Genomic DNA, 18,535 nt, shown 5'->3' on the forward strand with positions numbered 1-18,535 from the left:
CACCAATAATTTATTGCGCCAGGATAAACACATCCAATATCTGCACTCCTTTGAGCGCCAGTGCAGGATTGAAGCTACCCAGGAGGCAACAGCACACATAGATAAACATAGCAGGGTGTAATCAATAAACAGCCAGGCAGTAATATGCTGTCAATAAAGGCACAGACTTGCCTCAGATACTTGCCCGTTTTCCGTTTCACACCTAAAGGACTATGCCAATCAAATGCAGCACATACTACACTAGGCCAACTGGGACATTTTAATGTACAGTCAAAGGAAATAAATGTATCTGGTAGGATTTTGGTCAGTGATGGCAAACACGAGGGCCAAAGCGACTCTCCAAACTGTCAGAGAGATGTCTCAAAGATGACACAGATGTCCTTGGCACAGTGCACGTCTGTCAGTCGCTTTTTGTTCATGTAAACCTGGAAGCATATCAGGGAAGCAGTGTCACAGAATACAAGCACGCAGTCCAATCTAAGCTACGATCTGCTAAGGTGTGATTTATGACAGATCCAGTCAGAGCTTGGTGAAGGGATTTGTCACCCACTGAAGCATGCAAAAGTGGCTTATTTAGCCTTATAAACAACTGGGAAATTCAAGGTAGAATATATCGGAGATAATCACAGAAATTATTTGTATAGCTAATTTTCTCTACCAGTGGCTGCTTTTAAAAAACTGGCTTTGAGGATATCAGTGTGAATGCTTTATTTCTTCATACAAAGACGCTCTGACAGACTGAAAATTTAAATAAAAGAAAGTTTTTGAAAAAGAGGCGAAACAGATGAAAACAGCTTGGCCGCAGCAGAAGATATACTGTCTACTCTGGCATTCTCTTTCAGTGGGGACAAAGGAGCTAGAGGTTGATATCAGATTATTGAATGTATTTAAACCTTGACTGACAACTATAGAAACTTGACACACAACATGTGGACCATCTCAGTATTTAATAAGTGGTGCTAGACAGTTATGGATGCTGCCGTAATCTGATCTAAGGCGAGCACCCAACAATAAAGAAAGGAAAACGTAAGGGCTTGAACAATGTCGCTACCAATCCGCCAGTGTGCAGGGTAAGACGATACCAAATAATACCACACTGTGCTGAGTCCTTGAAATCAGTATTTTAGTCATTTCACTCCTCTGGCTGAGAAGATATAGTTCCGCTGATAAATTTGTGCGAGGGACAGAGAAAATGAAACGATGCCTTCTTTTTCTTATTTCACAAAGACCTGTTTGAAGTTGCAATATGGTATCTGTAGTCCCAGACAGATGCACATAAAATGGAATTGAACAATGAATAGCTGGCTCTTATCTGTTCAGTGTCTGAGGGGGAAATACATCACAAATGAATTTCACAGGGAGAAAATATGGACATTCTCTATTACTGTAATCCCCATAGAAAGTTTATCCAGAATCACGATGAAGTTAAAGCCAATATTTCAAAATAGATAGAGCGCAAAGAAAGCTGCTTTTCTAGAATCATCTCCAAAATGATCTCAAAATTACATTATGAGAAAAAAAGATTATATGGAGACTTTCTTTGATAACATCTGAGGATGTAAATCTACAAAGGGACAATTTCTCTCTTGAAATTAATATTATGATGTCGCAATGCTCCAACTAGGCACTTTAAATTAAAATGGTAATCAAGCGTCTTTGCATTGTCAGGGCAATGCACGTCTTCTGTTGCTTAACTGTAATACTTTAGAGGTGAGCAATGAAGTCTAGAGTTAAAGGGAGAGTCTGGGATTAGTGTGTTAAGGCTGGACTCTATTTTGTCCTGGGACAAAGGTGGGTGTGGTTACCTGTTCGGCTGTGTGCAGCAGTGAGGCGGCTTCAGCCTTGCCTGTCTGTTGGACCATCTGGTAAAAGAGCCCATCCTGGTTCTGGAGCAGCACATATGGCTCATCATACTCCTGGATCCTGCCGGCATCCAGAACCTGCAATCACACATACAATGCTGGGTGTGTGTGCGCGCCACTGCCTGTATACTTTACTTTGGGGAAAACTAACATTTCAGCTGTTTCACTGCTGAGTGATGCATGCAGACAGTGCAAGATGATGAATGGGGGAAACAGCAGTTCTCTGCGCCTAGGAACCATTCATTTTATGTGACTCATGCCACAACAAACATCGCTGCCTGTTCGCGCTCCACAGGGCCTCGGACAATGAGCGTAGCCTGTTAGCAGTGTGAAAGTCGAGTACGCTGACTCTGACAGACTGAAGATCAGTGATTTATCCGTGTATTTATCCTGGCATTTCAGTGGCTCAGGGGTGGTCCTCAGTCAAATCCAACAATCACACCTTTAGGACACTCTTGAAAATCACCATCATTTCTATGTCATCACATGCCATGTAAACCGCACAAAGAATAGTGCCAGTTCAAGCAGTTTGGAAAAGACTACAATTATATCACAGACTAATTTTAACAAGCTCTATCCCCTTACAGCTGTAATGAGCAGTTTGTTATAGCTAAAGCTCAGTGTTAAGGAGTATTCAGTATGAAAGGGACACTTCTGCAGCTGCTGTCATAATCGACAGTTCAGGAGCAGGATACTAGCTGTTGAGAGTTTGTATCTTGAAAAAACATTCAGTAAAAATATGGCACAGTTTAAGATTTGGAAAAGGAAATTCAGGTGGGTATGAATTCAGTTCTCCCGGAGTGCGTAACAATCTGGGGCGTTTAACACGAGCGTAAGTGTGAAACAGTCCCTGCTGTGTGATATTTGGCTTTTCTCGGCGGCCCTCTCAGTGACTGAGCAGCCTCCAGGTCGTGCCCTGTCCTCCATAGACGCTTAACAAACCCCGCCACAAATGGCACTAATTGGCACCTCTGCAGGCAGTAGCAGGAAAGGGCCAAAGATCAAGTGGCACGAGTGCAGGCTCAACGAGGGGGAATGCTGTGAGGGAGAAATCAGGCCAGCTGTTGTAAAATAGGGCAAGTGAATTAAAACTCTGTAAATATTGTGTAGCAGGCCCTTTGAAACTAAAGAAGGAGGTGTTTGCATGCTCTACATCAGTATGTCTGACATATGTTACAGGAACTCAAAATAATTTTTTCAAGGCTATACGACACTCATTACTGAAGAAGAGTAGTCTTTTAAAATGCTGACTTGGACAGTGGAAAGTTACCGTGTCCTTACTTACCAGTATTCTGTCAGAGTCAATGATAGTGTTGAGCCTGTGAGCAATGGTGAGGACTGTACACTCTTGAAACTTGTCCCGGATAGTCTGCTGGATGAGGCTGTCAGTTCTAAAGGAGCAGGGAACACAACACCTGAGCACAAAAAAACTCTCTTCCTATAGACCCTTGGGCAGGGATTTTACTCAACACATAACAATGGCTCATCAGTAGCAAGGAATGTGCAGTAGTAGACATAAAAATAAAGGATATGAGAGACTTACAAGGATGGGTCCTTATTTTGGCTATTCCATATTTTATTTAACGCTGTTTGCCTTTTCAAAATTCATACTTATACTGTAATTGTTTTATGAAGGTGTTATTCGTTTATTGCAACAAAAGCTTTGATCAATCAACTTCTGAATGGTATACTTTTAGAATACTGATAAGCCCACTGCTGATTGAGCTGGCTTGTAAACATGTTACCTTCTCCGTTTTCCACCAAGCAATGTGCATTATAGTCAGTGTAAAGTTTTCACATCTTTTCATAAGGGTTGGATTTCACTCATATGCTACTAACTTATTTGCACGGTAGTCTTGTTTTTTAAATGATTAGTATTTCAATTCCTTTGCAGAGCAATTCTGTGATGTTTTATTAGACCCAGATTAAAAAGTACCCATCTTAAATATCATTAGATTACAATATACAAGATACAAGTGGAATAGATCACACATTAATATAACATTTTTTTATTTTAACACACATAGTGTGTACATGTAACAAGTGTCTCCTGACCTTGGGTCCACGTTGGCTGTGGCCTCATCAATAATTAGGATACGGTTTTTCCGGAGGATAGCCCTAGCCAGACACACCAGCTGCCTCTGGCCTACGCTGAAGTTAGAGCCTGACTCCGTCAGCATCATCTCGAGCTTATTGGGCAGCTCCTCCACCACGGCCTTCATCTGCACCTGCAGAGAGGGAGAGCAGAGCCCCAACCCTTCATTACTCCTGCATAAAGGCTTCCTGTGGGGATGTCTTTAAAGAGCCATCCAAACACACCCATTAACAGCCTGGCACAATGCAGGGCCAGGTCCACTGATGACCTTGGCCAGTGCTCTCTTGTGGCCAGCCTCTAGCTTTAATCCAGGCCACCAAACCCATTCAGAGGCAGGACCAGGAACTGAAGCCCTTCACTGTGGGGGGAGCCTTCATCCTGGTTGGCCTGACTGCCCAAACACATCTCCCCCAGCACTTTCAATGGTTCCCAGTTACAAGCCGCACATTGAGCTGGGCCCCATGGCCCTAATGGGATTTCCCCCCATGACTTGTGGCGAGCAGGGAGGCTGAATGGCAGCATTGTACAGGGGGACAGAGGGATCCCCCCCTGGGCCGGCGAGGGGGAATCATTCAGAGCCACGCTGGAGTACCTCTTGGAGTGCATTCCACAGGTCCTCATCTGTGTGCTGCCTGAAAGGGTCCAGATTCTTCCTCATGGTGCCCGTGAAGAGAACTGGGTCCTGTGGATAGATGGATATAGAAAGAGAAGGCCGTGGCCAGTTAAGATAATGACAAGGGGGAAGATGTATGAAAGGGTTAAGACAGGCTTTATAGAGCACCGTTAGGCAATGTGTGAGGGGAAGATGTTCACAAAGGGCTTGCTACACTCAGGAGCCCCATTCATTGCTCTGGCCAACTATGCTTCAATAAGTTGATCTTTTTACTTGGAAAACCAGAGCTTGTGCGCTGGTGTTGTTGGAGAATAGAGAAAAAAGTGCCATTGGGTCATTTTTACAATACAAACACTGCATACAGTGGCTATATTAGTAATAATAATCTGCCACGGAGCACCTTGGTAGCCAACTGGTTACCAGGCACGGCAATGTCCCTGGTTCAATTACGGCAGGGGACCTACCTATGCTGCAGGTCATTCCCCTCTCTCTCCTGTTTCCTGTGGGCCTCTCTGCCACCTACTATCAAAATGAAGGCAAAAAGGCCAAAAAATAAATCTTAACAAAAAAAAAAAATGTCGGCCACAGGTTAAAGCTTTACTCAACTAAGCGCACAAGCATCTGTCAAGAGAGGTTATCGCTATCAGTTTGCTCAGCCTCAGATCTCAGACAGCTAGGATGTCCAAGATACATATTTATGATGAACCACACACCTGTATCAAGCTACAGCCACACAGACATCTTTAAGAGAGCAATAAAGCTCTTTATTACAGTGTAGAGAAAAAAAGAGCCCACACGTTCACAGGCACTGTTCCAACATGCCCTTCCGTTTGCGGTAAACCTTAAAACAGGAGCAAGCTGGCATATCCATGTGTCAGGTCAGATATTTATGGGTCAGTGACAAGGGTTGGTAAGATAAGCTATTCAAAAATATCTTTAAAAATTGTTTTGAAAGGTGCCTCAGGTTTGTTAAAATGTACATTGTGTATTTTGTTGGTTTTATGTCATTTGAAATGACATTGTGGTAGCACCATTTTTTTTTACCAAAAGTAAGACTGAATGCTCCTGAAAATGTCAGATGGTGTAACCACAAATAATGATAAATATTAAATGTTTTATCCATTTACAGTGTATTTAACTGTACTTGTACAAATAATTACTTTATTTTAAAAACATCAATTGAAAAGAAAGTATTAGAGTATTTGTCGATATTGAGCAGGACATATTCTAAAAAGAACTTTTTTTTCTAAATAAGTTTTGACAAATTATGTAATTATGTATTATTTTTTCCAAAACATGGTGTTTTTTGATATTTTTTCTTTCTTTTTTTCCCTTTACATAATATTATTAAAAATATATATATTTTTATGAAAAAATACTGGTTACACCAGATGACACTGGGTTACATCACGTCATTGACCCTTATTCATAAAAGGGGCAGTGGTGGCCTAAATTAGGACAAGTGAGCTTGTGAGCGGAGGTTCGCCAATTCAATGCCCCCCTAGATACATTTTGGTGGGGAAAGTGAAGAATCAGCGCTTATCAGTATCGCTTATCCCTCCCACATTACCACCACTAAGGTGCCCTTGAGCAAGGCCCTCAATGCTCAGTGGTTAACAGATTAGACTGTGGTTGTACTAAGCAGCTTCCAAGTATGAAAGCATTGTTCTTAGAGAAACTCCCCTCAATAAATAAAGGTTAAAAATATCCTGGACCACTGTTGATTTACTGGGTCTCTCCCAGGCCAGCATAAAGACAGTCTTACCTCTCATAAAACAGAGCTGCAATAATGAAGGGTTTCATATGGTATCATTTCCGTATTGTTTTATCAATGAACAAATACAGCTGGAGTTTCCTTTGAAACATAAAACTGAATGCATGACACATAAATGGTTACAATGACCATTTGGAAAAAAGGTTATGAGATGTGAATGAGTCTATCACATAAGTAGAGTTAATACAGAGCAGCAAGCAGCAACCCAAACTGATAGGCTTCCATTGTATCCACATCACAGTCGAGGCAATATTATAAATCCAGCGAGATATGGATCTGACCTCTTAGCAAGATAGGGAAAGTTCACCTGGCAACTGTGAGATTAAACCAGGAGTGAGAGTTAAGTACACAATGGGTTTAAAAGGCTGAGTGTCCTATTTTAAGGTTACAGAACTACAGTACTTGTCTGAATCTGACTCACTATCCACATCTTTATCTCTGCTCTCTCACACGTCAACAACAAAGCCAGCGCTGTGACAACAAAACAGTGAAATAGAAAAGGCATGCACTTGTGTTTAAGCACACAGATTTATGCAGTGTAAACATACACACACCTCAAATACAAAATAATGTCCCAAGGAACCTTCATTTAGTTCGAAGACTCAGGGCTAACTACTCAATTTCCATCCGATTCCAGAAAAAAAATATCAAGCTTTTTCAGAACTTCATCCTTGCTACCTGTGCCTTACAAAATGTTCCACCTCTTTACTTCCAATGAGCTTTTCCCTCTGTCACCGAAATACCACCTTGTCATTAAGCCTGCTGAAGTCCCAATTCAAACTAGTTTTGTGACACACTTTAATTGAGGATTCAATGTTCGGTCGGAAAAACTGCTTTCAAGCACAGCTTTCCATAGACCGATTATGTGCTCCACCAATTCTAAGCCCTCTGTTTGCCACAGAATTCATTTTTTACTAAGTAATTCCTGAGGATTCAATAGAATCTGAAATGGATCCTTTTTTAATGCCATATGCTAATAAAAGCTTATCATAATCAAATCTGTGGGTGGCAAATAATGAAACTCCTCACCACCAATGTATATATACATATCACACTCTCAACATTCCACATGAAAAGTTAAAGCAACTAGCAATTTATATCATGATCTTTTCCGTGTGAAAGGCTGACTGAATATAACTTTATCTCTGACGTCTAGCAGGAGAATAAAAAGGCTTTCAGATGAATTTGTGTAAATATATAAGTTTGTAAAACTAAGAGCACAGTACACTCTTCTGAACACTGCTAAGACTTCATCACATGAAAACGACACAGATGGGCGTGCAGTTAAAGTTCTGACTTGTAACCTGCCACTTTGTACAAGTGTCTCCCTTTAGGAGAGACAGAGACAGAGTAAACAAAATCACATCAAACACACATCACATCCATCTCAAACTAGTTTGGACGAGGAAGTAAAACTTTATCTGAAGTGGTAGCAATGCCAGAAAGCTATCAAATCCACAGAGAAGCATTAATGAAACCGTTTTTGGGCATCTTGGCTGCACCCTGGAAATGTTTGAGACATGGGCTAAGTGACGGTGTACAAGGGGGACTCTGACTGTGAGGATGGGGGAGACTTCTTCTAAGCAGCTTTCCCATGTTTGGGGGGTAGAGGGCTAATCCTCTGTCAGGGATAGGGAACTGCTCTCTTCACAGTACAGGCCGTGGGAGTCTTCTCCCCTCCCTCCACTCTGCTGACACTCACCCGCAGGCTGGCATTTTCTTAATGCCGTATCAGTTTCAACAAGCGGAAATAAAGTTAAACTGTCTCAAGGCATCAGTTTGTCTCACTTTCAGAAATCCCCTGAGTGACGACTGTAATTCTCCTCACTTGTTTTAGCTTTTTAAAAGCCAGGCATAGAAAAAAAGGCCAAAGCATGAGGGTTTTCTGTTACACATGTTTATCTAACATTTCTTAGTGTTGTGGCTGTATGTGCTGCCTGCACTGTTTTTCCTTTTTCCTCTACTGTCTCTTGCTCCGTCCAGGTCTTCTCCACCTGATCAGTCCTCAATGAGGTGCATCTGTCCCAGGAAAGAAAGTGGTTAAACGCTCCAGGTTCCAGATGCTTCTGGTTTGTAGACTGCAGGTCTTGCTGCCTCTCAGTGTGATATTGTATATAGTGTGTGGTTTATTTTGTCTTTATGTTAATAAATGCCATGGTTTTGGTATTTTAAAAGGTGTTGTCAGAGTTTTACTTTGGGTCAATGTTGGAGTATTGGTCACCCAATAGGGCTGCCTAAGGGTGGGGCGTAACTCTCAATCAAAGCAAAAGTCCAACATTGAAAAGTATCATCTTACTAACAACTGTACTTTATGTAATATATGATGACATCTAAGATGTTTCCCTTTTTACCAGATGTATGCATTGGTTACTGAATGTAGTTTCAATCGACAAAATACAACAGGTAAGAGAGTAGCAATTCAAGAAGGGGCACCTGCGGAATGATGGACATTTTCTGGCGCAGGCTGTGGAGACCAATCTCAGCAGTCAGAAAACCATCAATCATTATTCTTCCCTCAGGTTCTGCCAGCCGGAACAAGGCAGAAATCAGGGAGCTTTTACCAGCACCAGTGCGTCCAACGATGCCAACCTACAGGGGAGAGATGAAAACTATTTTTATACGCCTGTAAATTCCACAAAAAGACAAAATATTATCATGCTCCTTCAGACCATTAATCATACTGGTGCATATTCTTCAAGTGTCATGTCACAGAGGTACCATTTCATAAGTCAAACTACAAGGGACAACTTGTATGTCAAGGAGGAAAAAGAAGACCTTTTTATGGTTTGATTTATTTTTTAACAGCACTGTCACATAACTTTAGCAGACTGTGGAAGAGAATATCTCATTTTAAAGAACATATTAAGCCTCTGTTGAATATATAATAATTAATGTTCATACTTTTGCATGTTTATAATTCAAGACCACAATTTCACACATTGCATTCTGTATGCCAATGTCAGTAGGTTGAAAAATGACTAACTCTATTTCTACTGTTACAAGTGAAGCTATTCAACAAGACTCTATAAGCTTTACTGGCCTTAACACCAATTTCTGTATATTTGTTAAACTAAAATGTATAATTAAAGTTTGTGTAAAGAAAAGTCAGAGATTTATTTTTAAACATGTTACACGGGTTTGAAAATAATTGCTGACAATGTGAAAAAACTGTGAACTATGTGGTAGTGAATTGTGAAGTTGAGGCATTAATTATTATTATTTTTTTTTTTTTTTTACCATTTCTGTGTTCAGGATTTTTTGGGCTAACCTGAAATGGACACAGCAGCCAACACCGACTGCCACTTGCAGCTTCAGCTTCAGTACAGCTGGGAGGTCTCTATATAGTATTTTCCAAGTAGTGCTTCACCAAAAAGCACGGCATGAGAAGCAATTGCTGTGTGATTAACTAATTTTTTTTGTGATGTGTGACAAACTCAGAGCACATATTTTTATTATTGCTTTACAAAGACTTTAAATAAAAATGTTAAATCTTATGAAGGCCAACCTAATAAAAGCTTCAGCATCAACACTGATCCTCATTCTCTTAATTTTCTGTAGAAAAGCAGAAACACCTCGCCTCTACCATGGTATTAATACCTCCCTATCACTGTAAGACTCTTGCATGCTGAGCATAGAGGAACCACACAGAAGAACACAAGTCCACATCAAACACCTCAGTCTTCCTCATCCAAATGCTGACAACAGACCGCAGTGGAAATGGTGTCAACAATGGCACCACCAGGCAAATCATCACTTGTTCCACTGAGCCAGGCTGCTGATGCCACACGCCGCTGCCTGCCAACACATAGGCTTGTTATATGCCATTTCATAGCCAATGGGCAACTCTTTGTTTACAGGGGTTTACCAACAACACTGCTTCCATAACAAAGAACTACTGTGTGAGCCCCATAACATGCCAACACACAGAAAGGGTTCAACAATGCACATTTTTGGCTGGACTGCTACAACAGGGCCACAACCACAACCACGATTGTCTGTCTGACTGGCTGAGTGATGAGGTTACACCATTGGTCGGCCGAAGCTAAGTATCCCAGAATGCATTTTTTACCAACAATGGCGGAGATTAAGCTGTTATTTTCACTGTAGGACTGTTGACATGTCAGTGTATTAAGCTTTAATATTTTTTGCAGGTGAGAAAGTAATCACTTAGATTCCCAATATGTGGTCAGCTTATCCAAATAACGTCTGTCAATTTCATAATGTGTGTCTACTGTCTTTTCATAATATAGCACTTCTGTGTTCATGGTAAATAAAATAAAAGCAAAATAACAAATACTTTTGCGAATGCAAACTTTACACATATGAAACACACAGTCTACACCCAAAATCTGGTGCAATGTATTTTAATTATTTTTAATGTTTTTGCTATGTGTACAGCACCTTCAGTTATATATAATGTATGACAAGTGCTATACAAATAAATAAACTCAAAGTATACATCTTAAAAATGCTGCAGTGACCATGTCTGATGGTAAACAGGTGATGCACAAATTTAAAGCCCTCTCGCATTTCATACACAGTTCAGCCATATATTTAGTTTTGACCTGGTCTTGTTTCTCATTCTCCAGGTAGGTCAGGTGTAGGGTAGAAAAGATGACCCAAGACTTTATTTAAATCTAAATAATTCATGGACTAACAGGATGGGGTTTGTTTGAATATCACACCACTTAGCAATCAGGGGCTAGCAATGCAGGTTGTAGTATTACAGTGAGCTGTCTGTTTTTATAGAATCAGTATATGACTTTAGCGGGGGATGATGTGAATGGATCTTGTACTGTAGGTCTTGGGTGCAGGTTTCCTTGTGAAAGGGTGTCAGGGGAACTGTCAGGATGCACAAAGCCTTGCAACCCCCATGGCATGCGGCAGAGATCCCTCCCATGGGCTGTCAGAGCCAGAGCCTCTACACTTATCAACCCATCCATTGTGAAATCAGCCGCCCTGGCCAACCATAGCCATGCAAAATACACCCCCTGCATTAAACACAATTTCAATCATCCCAAACCATCTCTCTGTGCCTTCTCTCTCTCTCTTTTCTCTCCCCTCTCCCTCGGCCTCGCCTCTCTCTTATAGTGAATAAACAGTTGTCACCATCAGGTAGCTCAAAATGCAAATTGGGAACAAATGGATCCACTTGAACAGTCTTAATTACATGATATGTATTCCATGAATCACAAATGGTATAGTCCTGAAGATTCAGAAGCACAATATGGTGTCCCTTTAAAAATTGATTTGAAAATAATGTCACATAAAAAAGAATCACATCACACCTCCTACACTGGCTGCATATCAACCTATGTCATGGGCTGTGCACACCAGTAAGCATTCACAGGTGGGAATAAAGACAAGAACCTTTTCTCTGGATGTGAAGACAACAGTCAGGTTCTTTAGGACCAAAGGCTGACTGGCGCTGTAAGAGAAGTTGACTCTGTCGAAGGTGATGAAGCCTGTCTTGGGCCAATCATGTGGAGGCTTTTTGTCCGTCTCCCAGGGTGCTTCACTCTCCAGCTCTGCATACTCTAACACTCTCTCCACTGATGTCATCTACAAATAATAATAGAATTTTTTTTATGGAATATGTAGAGTGATGCAATACCAATTTAGTGAAATTTTTAGAGAAGAAATTATGAATGCATTTAGTCCAACTAAAATATAATCTGCATTTAAGTGTTCAGATTTAATGGTTCTCACCATGTTCTCAATCTCGGCACTCTGTCTGACGCCCCACTGGAACATGCCTGTGAGCGTAACAGCATAGGACAGCGCCAGACCCACTGCACCTGGCTCCAATCCTGTAATATTTTTAAAAAGTAAACATGCAGGCATACATTCCTTATTTCATTATAATAGTTTCATATATTGGCTCACACATCAATAATGTGTCACATGTGTACATGTATCCAAAACCCACACAGTACCATCTCTGAGGTAAAGGCAGCCAAAAGCAGTGATGGTAACAAAAATTGAACAAATTCCATCAAGGCGCACAGCAAACCAGCGAGAGGTAGTCAGGAATAAAAACCAGGCCTCTGTTCACAAACACAAATACACAGATCAGATAATACAATCCACAAAATTATGCAAAAATAATCTAGTCAGTACAGCCTAAATTTTTCTTGAATCAAAACATTTAATATCAGTCTAAATGGATTTGAATGGGTATGTTAAGAGTGAGTGCCTGAAATTTGGACTGCTTAAGTGAAATAAAATGACTTTACCTGAATGAAGATTTTGATATTCATCAAACATTTGCTGAAACCTCTGCTGAGCCTTGAAGGCACGTATGGTGCTCAGACCTTGGAGAGAGGAGGAAAGGTGGGAGAAAACCGGACTTCGTGCTACAAAAAAAATATAGACTATTGTTAGCGTCTGAAGAAACAGTTTTGAAGAGTTTTGACAATCATATAAACTATGAATAGCTTTAGAATACCTTTATCAAGGACTGCTTTAATATCTTAATATACTTCAGTCAGCCAAGTACTTTTTAGTCAGAGCCTGTATTACTCAGAACTGCCATATCTGACATTGCATTCAAGGACTGTATGAATCTTTTCAATGTTTTGAGTTTTTGGACAGTGCCTTGTTTTATGCCGTTAGGAACAGGATTAAAAGCTTATAAAAAAGGTCTAAGGTGTAGACAAAGTAAAGATGATTAAGTAATAAATGGTCAAATATCTACTGTGAATACTGCATAGTTTGAACATTAAACATATTATACAGTTTTGATTTAGAGAAAGGTTGCAATTGATTGGTCTTTTGTTTCCATTTGTTAGGTTTACAAACCCAAAGAAAATTACCTAAATGTTTCCTTTGGGCTTTTTAACAGAACCTTTATTCTATATGATGGTTGAACCTGTTGGCCAATGTGCATTTGGGCTCTAAGCCCAGAATCAAAATAGTCATGCCCACTTGGCATTTTTCCCATTGTATGTGATGTCATGAACTCCCGTCTCTTGAGGAAACTGCGTGTGGCCGAGCCATAGGCCACTGCCACCTTTAGCCTTTATGCTAATGACCATGGCTTTCCTCAATGGTCTATTAGCATTCCTGTGGTCTGCTTTTGTCTCTTACCACAAATGGACATGCCCACCACCACCCCCCCATTTCAAAAAAATAAATTTACTAGTAGACTCCAAGCGCTTGATGTCCCTAGAAGTCTGCAGGAAGTAGCATCGCAGAAACAGGAAGACAACAAGAAGAGGAAAAACCGGAATAAGGATCCAGGGGATGACGATGGCAGCTACTGCAATCACTCCGAGGACTTGGAGAAATACCTGGGACAGAAGGAGAAATGTGAACACAATATTAACCAAAGAGCAACACAGTCAAAAACTCCACTGCTGCTGTGTGGTCTACCAGTGGGGCAGTGAGGCCTATTTCTTAAGGCTGAACAAGAGAAACTCTTTCAGTCGTATTTGTGTGAAGCCATCACAGCCTTATAGTAAGGTAGCAGCAGGTTGTGTGACTGAGGTTATGTGACTCACAGTGTGAAAGGAAAACGATCACAGCGTTAATTCTCACTTAGTAGCAGGTGAGAATTTACCACTTGGCCACTACAGCTCATATCCCTGGATCCCCTGGGCTTTCCCTTCAACACTTCTGGCCTGTAAGCCTCCCTGGCAGAGCAACCAGCCAACAGGCATGGCCACAGTGACTGGCAGAGAGCTCCGGGAACCACACTGTGGGTGTCTGATACATCACACTCAAACCACACAGCCCTCAACAACACAGTGACTCATCACCCGTGTTAATGGCTATGTGATTCATCCAGACCAGGATACCAAAGCTGCCCTAACCGGACACAGGGAAATAAGTCTGATGACATCAGATCATCTGACGAAGTGTCATGATTACTATTAATATTCAAGATAAACATACTTTTACAATAGCAGCACAACTGTGATAATTAACAGTGTTTGATATAGACTAACCATTCCAACAGCAATTCAAATATTCAGTTTTGACCAACTGAAATGTATGTGAGCATCTATGATGTCATTGATATAATAATATAATGCTCTGAATGATAACCTTTACTTTTGACTTATGCACATTTTTGAAAACAGGACTTTTACTTGTAACAGTGTAAAAGTACACTTTGTTATGAATTATTTTACTTAAGTAAAGAATCTGAATACTTTCTGTAACTTCACAACTGGTAATTACATACAACAATAACTGGGCATAGAAATTGGAAATGATAAAAGGAAATTTAAAAAAATCTCACTGAAATAAATGTGTGAGACCGTTTCTTCTTAACTAAAAAGCAATACTGTGTTACATATTTCATATTTCGATTGACAGATGATAAAACTGAAACCTCACACCCTGAAATTAGACACATCCTAAGAGATGAATCCTAAAACGGGGAGATTAGAATCATACTGTTACCTTCAGTGGTCTCAGACTAGCCCAGAGAGATGAAAATTTAATTTAGCACCTTAATTACGGATGTTATCTGCCACTTAAGCACACATTTAAGCATGATCACTTTCAGTGTAGTTTTATGACGAAAAGCCACTCAATTCCATTTGCAGTTCAGATAAGAGGGTATTACTAGTCTAACCATTGCTGTAGTGGAGCCCACACAATCAAACAGTGATTGGAAGCTACTGAGCACAACTGATCCTAAGAATTTCACAGTACATAAGTTTCACTCTTAGCCTGGATGGAAGGCTACCAGACTGCAAAGTGAGATGGTGACACACAGGCCATTACTACATGTTATTCAGCCTTCCCTTGAGGGGATCAAATATTAACTGAACAAACGTCTTATCGTATACTGTTCTCTCACTCTTCTGCTGATTATTGGTGACACAGTGACACTGCTCATTCATGTTGCTGGTTAGTTCATTTGAATTCTAATTGGGCCCGCTGCAGTCAGGACCATGAAGGTCTGAGCCAGGCCAGCTTATCTGACAGCGGGGTCATCTGAGGGGACAGAGGAGGAACAGGAACCATTAGATAGGAGTCTTGCCTCCTCCTGCTCCCTAGGGCCCGCTGTCGCCAAGGCCCTGTTTGATGTGATCCATTTGCGTGGTCTGGCGCTTATCATGTCAGCATCGGGAACACCGTGGCCCCCACCCACACTACACACAGATGACTCTGATAAGTGATCCTACAAGCGTACACCTCACCCCCTCGGACCACATCCATATCTCCTATGAAACCACACAGGAACAGAAAACTCCCAAAGCCACATCCCGCTGCACATAAAAGTGGATAAAAGGATGAAAGGTTTTGTATACAAACAGTTTAAATAAAGAATTACCGCTAATTGCTCTTTAGCAAGAAAAGAAAGCTACCGCACGCATGTGATTCAGTCATTCAAGCAAACTGGATGCACTGCTGTGTCCAAAGACCATTCAGATCTCCGCTGACCCTAATTGCTTTATTTTCTCTATGATTCTATCAGCTCTTTGATGTCCAAATAAATGTAGAAAATTGAAGTTAATTGCTATATTTGTGTTCTGCAATGATAGCGACTGTTGTTGCACAGCAGAAAATAAACACTTCCCTTTAATTAAACATCCCTCCAGACACAAGGAATCAGTACGCTTTTTACAATTGCTTTTCATCCTCCCTTTATTTACTGACAGTGTGCAATATTTGCCACAGGGAAATAAAGTGCAAACAAAACAGGAAATGGAGGGAAAGCATGGTAAAGAAAATTCCTCCAAAGAAGTCCTCTGTCATTGCTGGGATTTTTTTTTTTTTTTTTTTTTGAGTCCACACTTTACGTGACAGAGCAGCACAATAAGCTGCAAGGGTCAGTGGTACTGAAACAAAACAGGGCCGTTCCACTCGGTCTCTGGAACAATAGAAGTGACCCAATCCATTCTAGTCTGTCTTTGGGCTTTATTTTAGCATTAAATGCCCAGATGCCGCTGCCTTTCTTTGGGAGAAATGACTGTGGACACCTCCTTCACATTTTCCCTTTCTGGGCCATTTTCACTTCATAAAGCTGCAGTCAATGTGTTTTGTGTGTGGTGAGGAGGGTCTGACACATACTGTGGTGGTCTCAGTCGCTGTCTACATTGGTGGCTCAAGTAGTCCTAGGATTAGGCCTTTGTGTGCTATGAAAAGGTAAAAGAAGTCACTTATTTGGGCTCAGTCAAGCTGCTGATTTCCAACCCCATTTTGGAAATAAGAGAAAGGCTTTGAAATGTGGTCTCTCTCTCTCTACTATAAATCACTTGTGTCCGGCAAATTCATTCATTCAGTCATTCCTCCTTTTTCCCCCCTTTTTCTTCCTCTTGAAAACAACACAAAAACATTTTCAAACACAGAAGAAAACAGCAAGTCACCAATACAAAAGTCACTAAAGTAACAGAAAGCACAGAATTCATTATCCTCATCATATTGACATGTAGTGAGATTTTAAGGTAAGACTGAGAATTTCTTATGTAAGTTCCCAGACTCAAAGGTCTGGCCTGGCCTGTATGTCTGAGTCAGAGCAGCTGAGGTGCTGGACCACAACATCATGGGAGACCACACATACACACACTGGAAGCTTTTGCTGGCCGATGCTCGCCATCAAATGACCATGTGTGGTATTGCTGAGTGGCCAGTTACGTACTCCCCTAAGTGCACACTCTCTCTCTCACACACACACACACACACACACACACACACACACACACACACACACACACACACACACACACACACACACACACACACACACACACACACACACACACACACACACACACACACACACACACACACACACACACACACCACTGTTTTCTTGTGTTTTGGTTTATTTTTACACTAATTTGCCAAAGAATCAAATTATAAAGAAATTGGGGAGTTCAACATTACCTTTCTCACCTTTCTGTGTCACTTTTTACCTTGTGCAGGCAATGACAATGACCCTGTCATAATAAACAATGCTCAATGGGGATTTATGGCACAGCCTATACATTTCCACACAGGACCATCTCCTCTGCTTCTCAGACTAACTTGTGTCATGCCTGGAGCCAGTGCATTCTTCACTTCTTCTGTCACTAGCGTGGTAACGAACCAGAGAAAGCCGGTGAAATCCCATCCTACAGCACTCACGGTTACGTCAGCAGTTCTCATACCCCACAAATCCTCTTGAGGCCTGACACACAATGTGCCACAATATACAGACTCACACACCGATCCACCCGCCAGTGTTTTTTAAACAAAAGCCATCTCTGCTCTGTGTTTTTTTGTGTCTTTAGTGCTTCTGTGCTGGGATTGTGTCTGTAGTAGTAATAAACACACGAATACACATGCAATTCTTACACACACAAACTAGTTTCTCTCTCCAGGTAACTGTAGGTTTTACTGTTTTAAATTATGATTTATGAACCAGCGTTTATATGCCATTAATATGGGTTAGACTAGGTAAAGTCCCGTTCAATGTAAGTAACCATCAGCTGGTGTCTTTGCATAAACACCTTGATAAACTGAATAAGGGTGGATGGTTAAGAACACCTTTGAATGTAGCTATAGATGGACCCCACAGTTAGTAGTGTGACTTGGTCAAGAGCTTTCACACAAAATCCTCAACTGAAAGACCCCTGTACTCACCCCTTATTGTCTTGCCCTCCTCCTCTGCCCCCTCTGTGAAAACAGAGGCAACCCGGGATTTAAAGGTCAAGTCCACACAAAAGCTGACAGTCCCCAATGCCTGAGGTGTTTTTAATTGACATTTCTGTCTTTGTAGCCTGACCATAAAGAGGAAAGAGAGAAAGAGACTTTTTTTTCCGCCAATATACTAAATTACTACTAAATGAGACCTGTGAAAAAATAGAGCTCCGGGGTGTAACCAGGTTGAGGGAATCCCCTTGTTAGGCGGGTATAGGGGCAGTGCTGAGGGGCTGTGAAGTGCTTACTCCACTATAATGGGGGAGGCTCTGGTGCAAATCCCTGCACAGAAGCGGCCTCTCGCCATAGAGAGAGATAAACCAGTTAGGGCATTGTTTATGAAGTTTCACTTTATTCCCCCCTGACAACCATTTAAACAATGACTATGGGGAAATGTCCCTCTGCAAAAGAACAACAATAGTCAGGATCAGCAGCTTTTCTGCACTGCTAATACTTGGATAAAAAGAGTGAAAATCTTCCTTCCTGAAAGCATTAAAGACTACTCTATGAAAGACACCTGCAAACAAGAGCAGAAAGCAGCACAAACAAAA

General features: G+C 41.1%; 1 protein-coding gene across 1 annotated transcript in view; it reads right to left on the bottom strand.

Annotated features, from left to right (window-relative positions):
* Positions 1 to 347: 347 nt before the first annotated feature.
* Positions 348 to 18,535, bottom strand: part of LOC133992790 (ATP-binding cassette sub-family C member 4-like) — a 37,706-nt gene continuing 19,518 nt past the window's right edge. Inside the window, exons 21-31 of the mRNA XM_062431535.1 lie at positions 13,486 to 13,636; positions 12,581 to 12,700; positions 12,281 to 12,391; positions 12,054 to 12,154; positions 11,715 to 11,906; positions 8,778 to 8,933; positions 4,550 to 4,639; positions 3,918 to 4,090; positions 3,148 to 3,253; positions 1,806 to 1,940; positions 348 to 425 (exon numbers count right to left, since the gene is read on the bottom strand). Of these exons, the coding sequence (XP_062287519.1) occupies positions 348 to 425; positions 1,806 to 1,940; positions 3,148 to 3,253; positions 3,918 to 4,090; positions 4,550 to 4,639; positions 8,778 to 8,933; positions 11,715 to 11,906; positions 12,054 to 12,154; positions 12,281 to 12,391; positions 12,581 to 12,700; positions 13,486 to 13,636 (1,413 nt within the window). The remainder of the gene's footprint in view (positions 426 to 1,805; positions 1,941 to 3,147; positions 3,254 to 3,917; positions 4,091 to 4,549; positions 4,640 to 8,777; positions 8,934 to 11,714; positions 11,907 to 12,053; positions 12,155 to 12,280; positions 12,392 to 12,580; positions 12,701 to 13,485; positions 13,637 to 18,535) is intronic.

The sequence above is a fragment of the Scomber scombrus genome, chromosome 13, assembly GCF_963691925.1.
Source record: "Scomber scombrus chromosome 13, fScoSco1.1, whole genome shotgun sequence".
Lineage (NCBI taxonomy): Eukaryota > Metazoa > Chordata > Actinopteri > Scombriformes > Scombridae > Scomber > Scomber scombrus.